The sequence below is a fragment of the Heterodontus francisci genome, chromosome 36 (genome assembly GCF_036365525.1).
Source record: "Heterodontus francisci isolate sHetFra1 chromosome 36, sHetFra1.hap1, whole genome shotgun sequence".
Taxonomy (NCBI): Eukaryota; Metazoa; Chordata; class Chondrichthyes; order Heterodontiformes; family Heterodontidae; genus Heterodontus; species Heterodontus francisci.
This window is the reverse complement of record NC_090406.1, coordinates 21,466,804-21,485,477: the sequence shown is the minus strand read 5'-3', so window position 1 is coordinate 21,485,477 and position 18,674 is coordinate 21,466,804. Positions and strand designations below refer to the sequence as shown.

Below are 18,674 nucleotides of genomic sequence, written 5' to 3'. Positions count from 1 at the left end.
AAACCAAATGGTAGTGGCTTGACCTCCTGGTTTACTCTCCAGCGGAAATTGAAGTTTCACCTCCAATGGCTATTATATTGTTATCTCACAAGAGGAATGAGCCTATTGCGAATCCATTTGACAGTGAAAACCACTTCAGATTCATAGCCAGTGAATCTCCAGTGGCTTTGCCCAGGGAAAGACTAATGATGCTGTGCATAATGCTCTGGGGAAAATCTGCAACTTCTGGAGTTTATAAATCTCCATCTAGTGGATGAAGTTTGGCAGCACAGGAGTGAGTAGTACTGGAGAATGTTGATGCCCAAATAAGGAGTATGCAATGTAAATAACAAATTTAATGTTGCAGAGATTACACTACAATACAATACACTGTAAAAGATAAATAAACAAATGCTGAATGGCATGTTTTAAAGAAACAAACCATTTAAGTGCTTAAGCTCAAAAAAGTTGCTTTTTTTTTGCAATCATATTTCTGATTAAAGAGGTACTGCATATAAACTCACTTATGCATGCAGTGTCAGAGAAAAGTAACTGTTACTGGTTTACACCTTTGCTACAGTCTTTTGATTTGAGTTATTGCAGTTTTTTTTTGCTTCATACTCTTCTCAGGCACAGATTGTAGTCACTTCATACTGGAGTAAAACTGATGCAGCTCTCATCATCACACAAATTCCACCTACCACCAACACCATTCTGTATTCATTTACTTTAAAGACCAATTTACATAATGCTTAATGCTCAAATATGAAAAATAGCTTGGATGCCATCTCCTGCTTTATATTGCACCAGACCAATCATGCAAGGCATGGTCTGTACTCTGTGTTGCATATCGTCATTATACAACAGGATGTCTAAACATTTTTCACAGTGTGAAATTTTCAAGGTTGTTGCGGTTGGGAGCTTCCTCCTTAAAAAGGTTCAAGGTTACCTTCAGTGCTTGCTAGTTCACAGTAGATCATCTTACAGTTAGCAGCAAAACATGTTGACTTCAGTTACAAACCCTGTCAAGCAGGCTGGCACATCTCAAACTCATTGCACCTTCGCTATCTTGTTTGAACAAACAAGTGGCATTTGCCACAAAATAGTCAATTCCTGACAAGTGCCCCCTTTTTACAAGCAGGGCACCACTAAAACATCTGTCTTGCTACAGACTGAAAAAAAGTATGCAGGTTTAGATTATTCCTTTTTGACAGTCAGCAAAAAAAAATTCAGTTTGTCCCACGATGCACAATGGTCACAAAATGCTTGATGTGAACTGGTAGATACCACATGATCCTGCTGTAGAGTCACCCGGGCACAATTGGATCCTTGGACATGTGGATGGTGCTGTTCACAGTTATTGTTCCAGCTTCATGTTTTTCTGTATCTACATAAAACACAAAAGATAGATACATGATAGTGGCCACCATAATATGGCAACACATACCAAATCTCTAACCTGAAAGCAAAATACTGCGGATGCTGGAAAGCTGAAATGAAAACAAAATGCTGGAAATACTCAGGTCAGGCAGCATCTGTGGAGAGAAGCAGAGTTAACGTTTCAGGTCGGTGAAAACCATTTGAAGCTCCTAACTCTCAAAAAAAAAGTTTTTTTTCTGAACAGCATATTTGGGATTGAAGACCGTACTGCATATTAACTCATGGAGTGCTCGACAAAAAGTAACAGATGTTTGTTAATATCTTTGACAATCTTTTGCTTCTAGTTACTGCAGCAATTTATATATTTTTTTTTATTCCATTCGATTTTCAGGTGGAGCACTGCTCTGTCAAAACATGATCACTTCATAATGAAATAAAACTGATCCACTACCAACCAATACAGCACTGCAGTCGTTCATGCCTCAAATACTAGTGCTAAAAATAAAAAAATAAAAAATTAGCACAGTACGTTTGAATTTAAATAAAAGCTTGAAATGCCATAAAAATGCTGTTTGTATTGCATTGAGATGCAAGGCACAGGCCGGTCATCAACAGCATTAATTTGTTTTGCATAGTTATGCAACAAGGCACACTTTTAAATTCCATACTGCAAATCAGAAGTATTAAAATTGTCATGCATTTGTGACAGTGTAAGCTACGCAGGCACTAGACGTATCATTAATATATCAACTGATAGATAGATGTGTCCCAAGTACTTAACTTCTTTCACTAAACTTGAGGGCATTTGTGCCGATGTTTTCCCACCCTTTGGTGGTCAGGTGTTGATCACAGTTCAGGTTCTGAGACTGGTAATAAGACAAGGAATGGGATTGTGGGAGGGGTGGTACTGTGGGAGGGGTGGTACGGTGGGTGCAGGTGAACAAGAAAATAGGTCTACAATGCCACCATATAACATGGAGCACTTTTGGAGCAGGAGAGGAGATATGAGGGGTAGGGGGAAATATCCACAAGGCCCTTTAGTTAGTGAAGATTGTCTGTGTCCGCAAGTGACAAAGGCAAACTGCATAAATATTAAGATATTTGAGTGGTGCTAAGGTATTCAGTACCCGAACACTTAACACCAAGAGGCAACAAAGTATTTTATTTATATTAGCGAACTAGTGTGGGAACGGTAGCAGCTCAACGTTATGGTGTAGATTTCATCCTGAAGCTAACTACATAGGGAAAATTACAGTGCAAGAGCTTCTCAAGGGTTAATATTTGAAAAGACTAGAAACCAATTTGTATTCTCTATGCAGATGCAGAATTCACATCAAAAAAATCCAAAAATTAATGGCAGATTATTTAGAAACATTTCTCATTTCCAAGAGTCTCCTCTTTTGTGTGTGAGCCAGCCAACATTATCTTAAAGGAAATTACACTGAATCACAAAAGGAGATTTCTGGAAGAGCTGTTGGCTAGAATCAATACACCTGGATAGAACAGCTCCAGCTAGGATCTGAGAATTAACGTAGCAAAGATTAAAATGGGGAGGAGAAAGGAGAATTTCTATTATTAGGCGTCTAGCTAAGTGATGTGATATATTCTCAGAACACTATTGGGAGAGAATTTGCTGCAGCAGGGCATCTGCAGCATCTGCCATTAGTTAGACTTGCCATTGCACCCTTCAGTTCAAAAGATGTTTGCTCACAAAAATTGCTGAAAGTGCAAGCTGATAATGGCACAGTGAGGGAAACAGGGCATCTCCTTAACCAATGAGATTGGGATATAAATACAGGAAGGATCAAGGAAAGTGAATTCAATGTCAGTTCAGGTACAGAAGGCATGTCAGTGGGGTGTCTGATAACCTGGCCAATCGTTAACCCCCAGCCAACACCATTAAAACAGATTATCTATTCATTAACCTAATTGTTGATCTCTAGAACCCGAGAAAAAAAATTGGCTGCCGTGTTTCCCCACATAATAACAATGGTTACACTTCCAAAAAAAGTATTTCATTGGCAATGAGGCACTTTGGGATGTCCTGTGGCTATGAAAGTATAAATGCTAGTTCTTTCTTTCAAAAGTTATTTAATTTAAAATAATTGATAACTCAACTTTTTCTTTTAGTGCCAAATTCTAATTTCCTATAATAAAACCAGGCAATGCTTGGAATACTCAGCAGGCATGGCAGCACCTGCGGAGATAGCGACAGAATTAACATTTCAGGTTGACGGCCTTTCATTAAAACTAATTTCCTATGTTATCTACACTGCCTATTTCAGAATATTGCGTAATTCAAAAACAATTCAGAGCAAGATACATCCTTGAATTAAGAGTAGCTTTATTATACTGTGAGCCGAGTGACATGATAACACAAGTAACAAAGTTACAATTGAAGTTAATCAATAGCATGTCTGGGATACAATCATGTCACGCGTGTTCTGTCTGAATCAGTTAGTGTGTTTTGGATGTACTGCAGTTACAAATAGGAACATAGGTGCAGGAGTAGGCCATTCAGCCCATCGAGCCTGCCCCACCATTCAATATGATCATGGCTGATCATCCACTTCAATGCCTTTTTCCCAGACTATCCTCATATCCCCTTATGTCATTGGTATTTAGAAATTCGTCAATCTCTACTTTAAACATACTCAATGACTGAGCTTCCACAACCCTCTGGGGTAGAGAATTCCAAAGATTCACAACCCTCTGAGTAAAGACATTCCTCCTCAGCTCTGTCCTAAGTAACTTCCCCCTTATTTTGAAATTGTGTCCCCTGGTTCTAGACTCCCCAACCAGGGGAAACATCTTACCTGCATCTACCTTTAAGTATTTTGTAGGTTTCAATGAGATCACCTCTCATTCTTCGAGACTCCAGAGAATACAAGCCCAGTTTCCCCAATCTCTCTTCATAGGACAGTCCTGCCATCCCAGGAACAAGTCTGCTGACCTTCGTTGCACTCCCTCTATGGTAATAATATCCTTCCTAAGGTAAAGGGGACCAAAACTGCACTCAGTACTCCAAGTGTGGTCTAATCAAAAGGTTCTATACAATTGAAGCAAGACTTCACTACTCCTGTACTCAAATCCTCTTGCAATAAAGGCCAACATACATTTAGCCTTCTTAATTGCTTGCTGCACCTGCATGTAGCTTTCAGTGACTTATTGACAAGGACACCTAGGTCCCTATGTTCATCTACATTTTCTAATGTCTTATCATTTAAGAAATACCCTGCACATCTATTCCTCCTATCAAAGTGGATAACCTCACATTTTTCCACATTATATTCCACCTGCCACATTCTTGCCCACTCACTAAGTTTGTCAAAATCCCCTTGAAGCCACTTTGCATCTTCCTCGCAGCACACATTCCCACCTAGTTGTGGGTCATCTGCAAGCTTGGAAATACTACATTTGGTCCCCACATCCAAATCATTGATATATATTGTGAACTGCTGGGGCCCCAAGTCCTGACCCCTGCGGTACCCCTCTAGTCACAGCCTGCCAACGCGAGATTAACCCGTTTATTACTACTCTCTGCTTTCTGCCTGTTAACCAATCCTTAATCCATGCCTGTATATTACTTCCTATCTCATGTGCTTTAAATTATGCTAATCAACCTCCTGTGGGGGACTTTATCAAAAGCCTTCTGCAAATCCAAGTATACCACGTCCACCGACTCCCCTTTATCAATTCTGTTAGTAACATCCTCAAAAAACTCCAACAGGCTCGTCAAACATGATTTCCCCATTCATAAATCCATGTTGACTATGTCCAATCAGATCATTATTGTCCAAGTGAATTAAGGAACTGTCGTATTTTGTGCGCTTAAAACATTTATATTTTGAATACAATATTAATATTGCTGGGGGGTGGGGGGAGAAAGAGAAAGGTGCCTGTAATTGTCAGATGGTTGTGGGTTCAAGCCCCACTCCTCAGACTTGAGCACAAAGTCCAGACTTACACTACAGTGCAATACTGAAGGAGTGCTACACTGTTGGAGGTGCCATCTTTTGGATGAGATGATAAACCAAGGCTTTTTCAGATAGAAGTAAAAGATTCTATAGTATGCAGCATTTATACAAGACAGAAAATCAGAAAGAAACAAGGGGCTAGATTTTAAGGAGCCCTCGATGTCGGGATCTGTCGCCGGGGTGGGGTTGGGAGCCTGAAAGTTGGCCCTGAATGATGCCCGTCATGGACTTCGATGCCAGCAGGGCTCACTCAGCCTGATCCTACTGGCGGCAGCGAGGCACCATGGTGGCCCCTCAGCGATGGAAGCACAATCACCATGTGCAAATAAAGTTAATGAATAGATTTGCACGTACTCACTGTTAATCTTGATATCCCGCTCCAAGCTTCAGCCCAGCAGCTTGCACTGCCACACCTTTGGATCCCCGTCTGGGGAAACAAGGCGGAACACTTGAGTCAGGTGGGAAAACAGGGTCAAATTAGCATCATGGATGAAAGGGTTGGTGGGAAGGTTGGAGTTGAAAGTTTGGGGGGGGTGGGGGTGGGTGATGGTGGTGAAGGTCAGATGGTAGACACAAGTGGGGGGGGGGGTGGAGGAGAGAGAAGGGCAAATTAATTTAATTGTTATTGGGGGGTGGGAGGGGGGAAAAAGAAATGTATTTATTGAATTTCATTCAATTTCTTTAAGTATTTAAACATTCCGGTAGGGCTGGCAGCCCTTTAAAAAATGGCATCAGTGCCTGCCAGGGATGGTGCTTGGAATCGGGGCACCTCATTGGCTTGCAGCCTGCACAGGCAGGCCGCCATTTTTTCAGCTTCAGCCCAAGTTGTGAGAGTAGTTTTAAATTAGCAATACAATCTTCAGTTATGCCAGCTTGAACTTTGTTCTTTTGGCATGCAGCCATCAGAACATTTCAACTGAATTGCTTTTTTTTTTGAAGGTACAAAGTATGCCATTTGCAGGAAAACGAAACTGATGTTTGAACTGACATTGGATCTTATTTTATTTCTCTGTGTAAAGCAGGATGAAATCAAAGCCTCAAACCTAAATTACTTTGGCTTTCATAATGAAATTTTTATTGTTTTGAACAGTACATATTTTTTTTAAAAAAAGTTTAATGTATGGACTCCAAGGCTTCTTCTTTTGGGCCTCCTTATCTCGAGAGACAATGGATACGCGCCTGGAGGTGGTCAGTGGTTTGTGAAGCAGTGCCTGGAGTGGCTATAAAGGCCAATTCTGGAGTGACAGGCTCTTCCACAGGTGCTGCAGAGAAATTTGTTTGTTGGGGCTGTTGCACAGTTGGCTCTCCCCTTGCGCCTCTGTCTTTTTTCCTGCCAACTACTAAGTCTCTTCGACTCGCCACAATTTAGCCCTGTCTTTATGGCTGCCCGCCAGCTCTGGCGAATGCTGGCAACTGACTCCCACGACTTGTGATCAATGTCACACGATTTCATGTCGCGTTTGCAGACGTCTTTATAGCGGAGACATGGACGGCCGGTGGGTCTGATACCAGTGGCGAGCTCGCTGTACAATGTGTCTTTGGGGATCCTGCCATCTTCCATGCGGCTCACATGGCCAAGCCATCTCAAGCGCCGCTGACTCAGTAGTGTGTATAAGCTGGGGATGTTGGCCGCTTCAAGGACTTCTGTGTTGGAGATATAGTCCTGCCACCTGATGCCAAGTATTCTCCGAAGGCAGCGAAGATGGAATGAATTGAGACGTCGCTCTTGGCTGGCATACGTTGTCCAGGCCTCGCTGCCGTAGAGCAAGGTACTGAGGACACAGGCCTGATACACTCGGACTTTTGTGTTCCGTGTCAGTGCGCCATTTTCCCACACTCTCTTGGCCAGTCTGAACATAGCAGTGGAAGCCTTACCCATGCGCTTGTTGATTTCTGCATCTAGAGACAGGTTACTGGTGATAGTTGAGCCTAGGTAGGTGAACTCTTGAACCACTTCCAGAGCGTGGTCGCCAATATTGATGGATGGAGCATTTCTGACATCCTGCCCCATGATGTTCGTTTTCTTGAGGCTGATGGTTAGGCCAAATTCATTGCAGGCAGACGCAAACCTGTCGATGAGACTCTGCAGGCATTCTTCAGTGTGAGATGTTAAAGCAGCATCGTCAGCAAAGAGGAGTTCTCTGATGAGGACTTTCCGTACTTTGGACTTCGCTCTTAGACGGGCAAGGTTGAACAACCTGCCCCCTGATCTTGTGTGGAGGAAAATTCCTTCTTCAGAGGATTTGAACGCATGTGAAAGCAGCAGGGAGAAGAAAATCCCAAAAAGTGTGGGTGCGAGAACACAGCCCTGTTTCACACCACTCAGGATAGGAAATGGCTCTGATGAGGAGCCACCATGTTGAATTGTGCCTTTCATATTGTCATGGAATGAGGTGATGATACTTAGTAGCTTTGGTGGACATCCGATCTTTTCTAGTAGTCTGAAGAGACCACGTCTGCTGACGAGGTCAAAGGCTTTGGTGAGATCAATGAAAGCAATGTAGAGGGGCATCTGTTGTTCACGGCATTTCTCCTGTATCTGACGAAGGGAGAACAGCATGTCAATAGTCGATCTCTCTGCACGAAAGCCACACTGTGCCTCAGGGTAGACGCGCTCGGCCAGCTTCTGGAGCCTGTTCAGAGCGACTCGAGCAAAGACTTTCCCCACTATGCTGAGCAGGGAGATTCCACGGTAGTTGTTGCAGTCACCGCGGTCACCTTTGTTTTTATAGAGGGTGATGATGTTGGCATCGCGCATGTCCTGGGGTACTGCTCCCTCGTCCCAGCACAGGCATAGCAGTTCATGTAGTGCTGAGAGTATAGCAGGCTTGGCACTCTTGATTATTTCAGGGGTAATGCTGTCCTTCCCAGGGGCTTTTCCGCTGGCTAGGGAATCAATGGCATCACTGAGTTCCGATTTGGTTGGCTGTATGTCCAGCTCATCCATGACTGGTAGAGGCTGGGCTGCATTGAGGGCAGTCTCAGTGACAGCATTCTCCCTGGAGTACAGTTCTAGGTAGTGCTCAACCCAGCGGTCCATCTGTTTGCGTTGGTCAGTGATTATGTCCCCCGATTTAGATTTGAGGGGGGTGATCTTCTTGATGGTTGGCCCAAGAGCTCTCTTCATGCCATCATACATTCCTCTGATGTTTCCGGTGTCTGAGGCCAGCTGAATATGACTGCATAGGTGTTGCCAGTAGTCGTTTGCGCAACGCCTAGCTGTTCTTTGTGCAGTACCTCTGGCTGCTTTAAGTGCTGCGGATGTTAAATCGCTGGGGGCTTTCTTGTAGTTCAAAAGTGCAATGCGCTTAGCGGCTATGACAGGTTCCAGCTCTTCATTATGAGATTGAAACCAGTCTGCATTTCTCTTCGCACTTTTGCCGTAGGTGGTCAAAGCTGACTCATAGATGGCGTCTCTGATGTGGGCCCACTTGGTCTCAGCATCCCCTGTGGGAGTGTTTTGAAGGGCTGTTACAAGTGAATTTAGAAATTTTTGTAACAGCTGTGGGTGAGAAATTCTGCTCGTGTTGATGCGCGGGTGGCCCTTCTGCTTGGAATGATGCAACTTCTTTGGTCTGAGTCTAACCTTGCTGCACACCAGGGAGTGGTCGGTGTCGCAGTCCGCACTGTGGAAGCTGCGTGTGATTTGAACACTGTTTAAGGCGGCTCGCCTTGTGACAGTGAAGTCTAGCTGGTGCCAACGACGTGATCTTGGGTGCCTCCATGAAACCTGGTGACAGGGTTTAGTGTGAAAGAACGAGTTGGTGATGCAGAGGTTATGATAGGTACACAACTCAAGCAGTCTCTGCCCGTTCTCATTCATCCTTCCAACGCCATAGCGCCCAAGGCAGGAGGGCCATGAGTCATGGTCGGCCCCAACCCTGGCATTAAAGTCCCCCAACAGGAATAGGTGTTCGGTGTTGGGGATGCTGCTAATGATGTTATGGAGTTGTTCATAGAACTGGTCTTTAGCTTCAGGTGCGGAACAGAGTGTTGGAGCATAGATGCTGAGTAGGTGTACTGGACCAGAGGTGGTGAGCAGTCGGATGGACAGTATGCGTTCCGAGCCATTTGAGGGAACGGCCCCCCCGGCCGCAACTTCAAAGCACCCGCGGGAGATGGCTCGGAGAGCATCTGCAGCGCACTGTCGGCAATGCTGCATGCCTTTATTTAAACCACAGCAAAAAAAAAAAAACCTTTAACAAATGTAATCACCTCTAAGTCTGCCAAATGATGCTTCACCTCCCGAAGGACGTGGATGAGCTTTCCGGACGTCGATGGTGGGCACTGAGGAAATGGCTTATTACCTGCACCAGATTCCACCCCCCCTCCCCCCCCCCCCCCTTTACCCCCCTTCCACCCCCCCCCACCCCCGTCCCCTTCCCTGCTCCACCCTCTCAGCTCACCCCCTCACAACCCCGTCCCAGCCCGCCCCCCCCCCTCACACCATCTTCACCCCGCACCCCCTTCCCCTGCACCCCCCCCCCACCCCCTCCCTCTACCCCTCCCCCTTGCATCCCCTCCTCCCACCGGCACCATCCTACACCTGTGTAGGGGCCCCAACAACCCCACTGCCTTGTGGGCGTCTCGGGAGAGACCAAGGCTAAGGGAGTAAACCCTAACAGAAAATCCGGAGCGGAACCCCGTAGGCGGTCATGTGTCACCTTTGGCATGTTTCCGGCAGTTCCTGCAGCCATACTGGTGCCAAACGTCGTGTCCTGCACTCCTTTGGACCCCACCAGAAAGGCCGAGAGGGGGGTTTTGACGACTGGGCAACTCTCAACCTCCATAAATTTGCCCAGGCATGCGCCATGGAGAGGTCACTCCATAGTTGCCTCACAGCGACTGAAACAACACGGAAGGCAGCAGTTACGGGTTATAAGTCCAGATAAATTGGCGTAGAAACTGGGCGCCACGGGTTGCCTTTGTCGGTGGGAGAGGTCATTGCACCTCACTGGACAGCTACCGCCCGCCTCAAACCGGGCAGCCCCCGGTCAATAAGGTTCTGTCCCGCCACAGTCTGCCTGCTTCAATGGGTGCTTGGAGCTCAGGGTCATTGCCCGAAAGGTGGACTGATACACCGCACCAAACAACATGAAAAAAGGAAAGAAGGTACCAGCCCTTCGCTTTGCAAGCTGGAACGTCAGAACTATGTGTCCTGGCCTGTCGGAAGACCTTACACAAATCAACGATTCTCGGAAGACCGCCATCATTAACAACGAGCTCAGTAGACTCAATGTGGACATTGCAGCACTTCAGGAGACTCGCCTCCCCGCGAGTGGCTCTCTAGCAGAGCAAGACTACACCTTCTTCTGGCAGGGCAGGGATCCTGAAGAACCAAGACAGCATGGAGTGGGCTTCGCCATCAGAAACTCCTTGCTCAGCATGATAGAGCCTCCCTCAAATGGCTCGGAACTCCAAGGCACGCTTAGCATTTTATTAGCCTTTTTGCCCATGTGCTAATCTCTTTCATCGGAATCTCTCAGATGCTTCCTTTTCTGACTAAAAAGCCGCAAGTTTCATAACTCACGACTGGGCTGAAGATTGCAGTGGGATATCAAGATTAGTGGTTTCACCAACTAAAGTGACAGACCTCAAGATATTCTTGGATGAGAAATCCCAGCCATCTTAATTCATCCATCCAGGAAGATCCTGAAGTATTGTCAATTAGTTTTTAAATGATTCCATTGCTTTTGCCTCTGTTTGGAAGTCTATTCCATAAGTTAGTCACTGTTTTTGTGAAGAATAATTTCATGATACAAGTCCTGAATCTACCTTTTACCAGTTTGTCCCCTTTTCACACTCCTACAATTTAATAATCCACATTTACCTGTCCCATATCCTTAACTATCTTGTATACCTGGAATAAGTCATCTCTCAGATGCTTCCTTTTCTGACTAAAAAGCTGCAAGTTTCTCTAGCCTTGCTTCATAACTCATGACTTTTGACACAATATCAGCCTTGTAACTTTTCTCTGTACTGCCTCCATTGATTGTGTCCACTTCCGGTCAACAATATTTTGTTGTTTGAGCAGAGTACTGTACAGTTTGATCCCAACTTCTTCGGACAATGTGTCGATGTAGCTCAACGTTCTTTGTTGATTGCTACTCTGCATGGCTGGATATGTTGAGGGTCAAGTCTCCATGGTGAGTGCCAAGTCTCCTAAAACTCTTCAATCTCTCAACTTCATCCTCAGCTATTTCAACACCATTCATGGAGTATGTAAGCTGCTTATTTTTCCTTCCTGCATGTAATACTTTCATTTGTCTGTAGTAAATTTCAACTTCCATTGTTCTATCCTTTTACATATTTTGCCCAACTCATTCTGTAAATTCTCAGCTACCTCCTCCGATTCCACTGTCTCCTCTAATTTGGTATCACCTGCAAATCTGACCACTTTTGTACTGAGTTTCTGTATAAATTAGAAACAGTAGTGGTCCCAATACTGAGCTTTGGAACACCCACTCAGTGTTTCCTCCAACCCACTACAACCCCAACCCAATCCAATACAACCCCAACCCAATTCTTATCCATTCCCAAGATTAACCCTGAATCTTCCAGCTTTGAGTTCAATGAACAGCCTTTTGTGTGGTCATTCTCTATGCTTAATTAACAACATGCTAACACAAGAATTCCAATATTATGCAATTGTCATGAACTAGAACTGAAAGCGATTACCACAAAAATTGGGAAAATGCAGGAAGGATGTTTGTGCGCCAACCTTCCCTGCTCGAACATTCCACAAATCAGTATCTGGCTTGGTCTTTGATGTTGATTAAATCGGATTCCTTACAAAGCTCCTGCCTGACATTCTGTATCAGTGCAATGTGAGCACCTAAAGAACAATTCTCCACAGGACTAAAATTAAATGATATTTCCAAACTGATAGACATTTCTAAGCAAATAAATCAAAGTACTTTATAGCTTTCTTGTTTGAGCAATGGGGGGTAGTAATCAACATTCTGCATTAAGAGATAGTAAACAATTGGACATGAAGGGGCTTATTATTGCTTCTGCTGAATTTGCAGGTTCGTTACCATATTGCATTGAGCAATAGTTGCTTTTAGGCACAGCCTGGACCGTTTCAGATGCACAAATGCTACATGCAGTTGGCAAGATGGCACAGGGCTTTTAAAAGTCTATCAGTTTTATCTGACCAGTTTGTGCACTTACTGGTTATCTGTATGAAGTTCTGGCCAGGCTCCCATGGACAACAGCTGTTCCTCTAGAGCCACAATTCTGAAGCCAATGTAGCTTGAAGAAATCAGTAACAGTATCACTCTGCAATTGAAAATTAAACTGATTAAAAGGATCGACATTGAAACTGGACAGATTCCTGATAATTTGCAGATCACATATTGAAACAATTTGCAGTGAAAACATTACAAACCATTAAACTTCTTTTGCAAGTGTCATCTCACATCAGAAACATTGAACACATTGCTATTTGCACAGTATATTCTGCAGTAATAGGATCAGATACCCTATAATCAATTACTGCATATTGCTTAATCTCACCATTTAGCGAACGCTTCTAAAAAGTTTGTCTATGCTCCATCATATAACCTGTTTCTGTAAATGACTTACACACATTTTTTCCATGGATTAATAAATTTAAAACAATGTTTCAGCAATTTATAAATGAGACTAGTTTCTAAATATCAGGCAGTAAACTGACCACCTGCCCATGTGCCAACGGGAGGCCCAGTCTATATTGAGGGCATGGCCTCATTACCATAGACCCAATGCGCTGTAGACAGGGCTTACCACTTGAAACGAGACTGCTTTGGCCATCCAGTGGTAGGACCCGACCCCCCTCCCCCTTTGAAGATGGAGGTGGCTTGGGCAGCGGCCATTTTGAGGCAGCTACACCTCCAATTAGACTAGGAAGCCCAAGTTAAAATCGAAGCCAGAGATTCTACTAGTTTGTAAATCTACAATATTACCCTATAAGTATTCTTTTCTCAAAAAAGTTTTAGGCTTTTGAACTTTACAAGGCCTATTAAATGATTCTAATGACCAAGATAAATACATACAGTAGGACATAGATGATGATGAGTGTGTTAAAGGTGGTCGATTCATGAAATGCAACCAAAGATCTCATCCTCTCAGTCACTTTCTGGAACCAGGAGTCACCTGCAGGGGGAGAAAAACAACACAAAATGCGAATGTTACTGTGAGCAATGGCACATAAATGATCAACTTCCACAAAGTAGCAACTTTTATTTTGAGAAAAATCTCTATTACCGCAATTTTAGGAAACATGGTTTTAGTTTGAAAATAGTGCTTCTTCCCAAAAATAACCAACCACTTATGAGAAACTAACAGTTCTCTCGATACTCAAAAGGCAAAAAAGGGTTTTAAAATCATTCAAAATATGGAATATCCTAACTGTGATCCTTTCACATACATCGAGAGCTTTCTTATAATGTACGGAGCTCTCTATTTTCCGTCTTCTGCTGTATGTGATACAGCTCTGCAACAGTGCTCAATGGCTTCTCTACACTGAAGAGTCACCATTTTGCTTTGGAGTCCCATCAGAGTTCAGATTTCTTATCCCTCATGCAAACTTGAGCTTTTGAAGGCACCCAAACAAGGCATGAAAATGAGAATTTACTATGTTTAGCTTTGTGCTTTTGAAAAGAAATTTTAGTATTAGGTGTTGTATCTGGGGGATCTTTCAGGAGGGTCATTATTGAAACCCAGAAAGCCATTGAGTTTTCCACACTTTTTTTTTTGCTCAAGGCAAATTTTTAAACCTCTTGTTACACTTTCTCTCGCATTCTAAGATTTCCTCACAGAGAGGAAAATGTGTTTCCAATCCTTTACAACTGCCCAAAAGAGTAGTGAAACTGCACTCAGCTGAATTTGCTCCCCTGGTTTTTCCTTTATCAGTGTGCGAAAATACCCTCCTGCTTGTTAACTTTGCTTGCCATGTGGGGAAGCTACAGCATGAGGCTGCATTCTACTAATCTGTGATCCAGCATAGCAGGTCATCAACATATGGTGCGACCCAGTTGATATATAAAAAATATACAGCAAAGTAGTATGAAAATTCTTTTTTTTGTTTCTTTATTACAGCTTCTGTGGTGAGGTTAACAAATGGAAGTGATTAGGCCTTTGAGTTAAAAATGCTAGGCAGGATTAACAAAAAAAAAAGACAACGTTGGTGGGAAATAGAACAACAGTCGAGAGCCCATAGTCAGTGAAGGATAACAAAAGCTAAAAGCTAGTCTCTCAAACAAGAATGGGTGTCATTTGTCCATGAACTGTACAACATCCCAGTATATCTTGTGTTTTCATTCACTCAAAGCCCATCCATTTTATAGCAGTTTCTGTACTGAAGTAATGCACTATCATCTATGAATCACTTATCCAAGTTTTCCAATTTATCTGAATTGGGGGAGGGGGGGGCATTGGTTAGATCAGCAGAATCCCACTACAGCTGAAATCCATTGACTTTAGCAGATCTTTTATGCATTTTAACGCAAGGCCATTCGTCTTGCAGTTATTTCTCTCTTAGTTGTGAAAGCTGTTTGAATCAGTTGATTTCCTTTCAGTTACTATATTCAATTTTTTTTTTTAATTCCTAGTGATTCATGGACTGTGAAAAACTATGATTAAAGAGTGGGTAGCTGACTTGCTGCCAAGCTTCTGCCTACACATGTACAAACACAGAATTACTCACTTCATCTGAATGTAATACAAGCAGGAGCGTCATTTGCTACCATTATGCCAGGTATGTGGTAAATGATCCTTACCACTGTAGCGTGAAGTTCCCCCTTCAGGCTGCCCTTCCTGTTCTTTGTTCTCTTTACAAAGAGTCTCATTTTTAGTTGCATCAGCAGCATCTGTGGGAGGCACATAATGGAAAGCTACATGGTCAGAGAGTACAGTACAAGAGACATTTCACGATAACACCAGATAAGCATCAGAGTAACTGTTAAAAACCAAAAATGCTGGAAACCCTCAGCAAGTCAGGCAGTAAAGAAAGAAAAATATCAAAGCTTTAGGCATAGCCCTTTATCAGAATAAGAATGTTACAGATGTGCCGCTTATAAGAAGCAACAGAGCAAGGGAAAGGGAAGGAAAGAATATATGCACACAAGAGAAGGAATGAGCTATACAGTGGTTAGGTGGAGAGCAGGAGTTGACAGGTCTGAGTGTACCGTTGTCGTGTCCGTAGTAACCACAAGAGGTTTCCCAAACAATGACAGTGCTTTTCCTAGTTTAAATAAAAATCTGTGTGTGGAAATGCAACAGTGTGACACACTCAACTGTACAGTCTCCCACACAGTTTTATTCAGAGACTTTTACATTAATTATCCCTTAAGTGGAAGATCCTTTTAAAGGGCTGACATTGCATCACATAAAAGGGATCAAACATGTTTCACCAACACCCACTAGAGAATGTAAAGAGCACATGCAGTCTTATGCCCTCATTTTGTTATTTTCTCCATTACTTTTTTAAGTCTTTGGCATTTATTAGTAATCTAAGCCAGGAAAGTGGATAAGAAACACAGGTAACATTTTCACATCACGATGTCAGGGGCCGGGATGGGGTATGGGCAGGATGAACTGGCACAACAGATTTCCAGTCAGTATAGAACCAGCCTAATTTTCATTCCATAGGATTAACAGGTGGTAAAGACAAGAATTTACCCCATAGTGTCTGCAATATTTTCTAATGGTCTTGGAATGAAAATAAATCCCCAAAACTTCCAATATATCCAGATTTGAAATTTGGTCCATAGGGTCTTACAAGACAAGTTCCTAAAATGAATCAGGCACAGATCTCCTAGGATAAGACAATACACACAGCAGGGGACTGGTTTTTCCCTATTTGCTGCAAGTCATCTATAAAAAGGTTAAGAATTGAAGCTAATTCTGTATGAGTGGTAATGTGCAAATTGCACTCAAATTTCCCAGGTCAACTAATTTGCAACATTATTTATAGATCCAAATGCAGAGCAGATCAAGTGAAAACAGCACATTAGTATTGGGAGAGGAAAATTTGTAATAAATGAAACTTAAAGGGACAGACAAAAAGAGAAGTAGCAATATGGGGGAAATGGGACAAATCTTCTGAAAGTGTTTAGAAAAGGAACTCAAACAGCATCCTTTGCCGATGCTTAAAAAGCAAGAAATTAAGAAGTGACAGCCAAAAATGGAGAGAAAGGATCTACATGTGCAGTTTTAAGAGTGCAGCTAACACATTCTATTACTGTATGTGCCAATCCTATGGTCCATATTAAGAGCAAGTATTCTTACAGCAGATGGCATAACTTTGCATGTGACTGAAGACACTCCCTTACCAATTTGGCCAGGCAGCTGTAACAAAGCATACAAATATGGTTGGAATCGTGGAGGGAAGGGCTATTCATGCTTTGCTGACTGATGATCACCCTGTCATGTGTTCATGTAAAGCATGACATGCTAAATTTAGGGTGCTTCCAAAGAACTGATTAGTCAGGTCTTCATGCCATCTATATCTTTGCCTGCTGCTGCAGCCAACCTGGAATTGGAACCACTGCATGCATTAATTGTCTGGCACAGAGAAGTGTGACTACCTCTTTTTGCAGGCATAAGTGGCCTGGTATCAGTGGATTTGACAGACAGCACCTCTTTCACACCCCAAGGTGCTTGCCACCCTTTTGGTGGTCCTCCTTTTCTTGAGAGCACTTTACATCACAGGGATGTTGTTTGTGTGGGGGGGGAGGGGGGGGGGGGGGGAGGGGGTGAAGTCCTATTAGGAAATCAATTGATGGATATAACGGGACTGCAGAAAAGAAACATAAGTGGTACAACAAACACTCGATAACTCAAAAGGTCATTAATGGTGACAATTGCTGACACCGTAGCTGAAACCATCGAAGAGGACGGTACCCTCATACCTAATCCTTCTCACATTCCACCTCCCCCTCATTCCACATACATACACCATCTCCAGCTTGTAAATCAGAAGCTATGCATATTACTTGGAATAGGGCTTTGTGCAGAACCCAGAGCTCATCCTTTGCAGTGTGAAAGTGGTGGCCAACTCTGTTTGCACGATTGTGGACCCCAACCATGATGCAGCTTCCATTGCAGCACAAGCAGTCACCTAAAATCGGAGTGCTGCAATGGAAGCTCAGGCTGTCATCCAAAAACAGCTTGCTGCCATACAAGCTCAGACTGTTGCCCTCATGGCTGTGGACTACAGTGTGCAAAGGGGCATCATTAGCTGCCCAGCAACCTGTTTTCCTACAGAGGAGGATGGCACCACACCAGGGGAGTCGCAGTGGCTACATACAGCACAAACCGCTGTCCCCTCTTAGGAAGACAGCAGTCACCCTCCTACCCCTGCCAATCCACCAGTGCTCTTGCTGTTGACTGGGGTCAGACAGACAGCCCAGACTGCTGCCCCCATGCTGAGATGGTGAAGTTTGCGACCGGGCCTTCTAGGCCCAGAGCTGCTCAAGCTTGTCCTTCAACGCCATTTGCAGTCTCCTCCACAGAAGGTCAGCAGCCTTCCATCAGCCCTGCTGCAGACACTGGACTAGTACTGAATAGAAGTTTCAGGAGAGGTAAAGGCACAAAGAAGACAGGCACTAAGGGAATGCACAAGGGCGAGTCGTTGGCTTTAATATGCAATACATCATGATTTAATTTATAAATTTTGTTTGGAATGTTTAGTTTGTGGTGGCTTTTAATTTTTGGATTGTAGTCAAGTAGATGCTATGATGAAATAAAAGCAAAATACTGCGGATGCTGGAAATCTGAAACAAAAACAAGAAATGCTGGATTCACTCAGCAGGTCTGGCAGCATCTGTGGAAAGAGAAGCAGAGTTAACGTTTCGGGTCAGTGACCCTTCTTCGGAACCTATGATGCTATGATGATCAGGGATAGAGGAAAGGAAAACTGTGGGACCGTTAGTGGAAAAATTGGGGGTGCAATTACTGGTATCACACTCTAATAAATTCTTCATGGATAGCCCGGGCAGAAACGGGGCTGTCTAGGTTGTCCCCTTCCTGCTCCTCATGCTCTTGCTCCTTAGCTGCTCACGTGATAGTTGGTGGCAAGAGCTGTCCCCTCATTCTGAGCATGTAGTAGACCACTATGAATCTTGACACCCACTCTGCCATGTACTGCAGGGATCCTTAAGGCAGCGGAACTATTTTGTTTCAATATGCTAATGATCTGCTCTATCACATTTCATGTGACAGCATGGTTTTTATCGTATGTATGCTGTGCATGTGTTCAAGGGAGTCATCACCCATGTTACCAGTGACTAGACCAAGTCACCCAGTAGCCAGCCTTTGATTTGCTGTGGTGGCACAAATACAGCTAGCACAACG

General features: G+C 43.6%; 1 protein-coding gene across 5 annotated transcripts in view; it reads right to left on the bottom strand.

Annotated features, from left to right (window-relative positions):
- Positions 1 to 322: 322 nt before the first annotated feature.
- Positions 323 to 18,674, bottom strand: part of LOC137351652 (GRAM domain-containing protein 2B-like) — a 103,955-nt gene continuing 85,603 nt past the window's right edge. For 4 of the 5 annotated variants that reach the window (XM_068016315.1, XM_068016317.1, XM_068016319.1 and 1 more), the window contains 4 exons: positions 15,098 to 15,187; positions 13,373 to 13,472; positions 12,510 to 12,617; positions 5,691 to 5,763 (listed from right to left, as the gene is read on the bottom strand). In XM_068016315.1, coding sequence (XP_067872416.1) covers positions 5,697 to 5,763; positions 12,510 to 12,617; positions 13,373 to 13,472; positions 15,098 to 15,187 — 365 coding nt within the window. In that variant the 3' untranslated portion in view covers positions 5,691 to 5,696. Of the gene's footprint in view, positions 1,367 to 5,690; positions 5,764 to 12,509; positions 12,618 to 13,372; positions 13,473 to 15,097; positions 15,188 to 18,674 lie in introns of those variants that run through there. The other variant, XM_068016316.1, reaches the window with a different exon arrangement.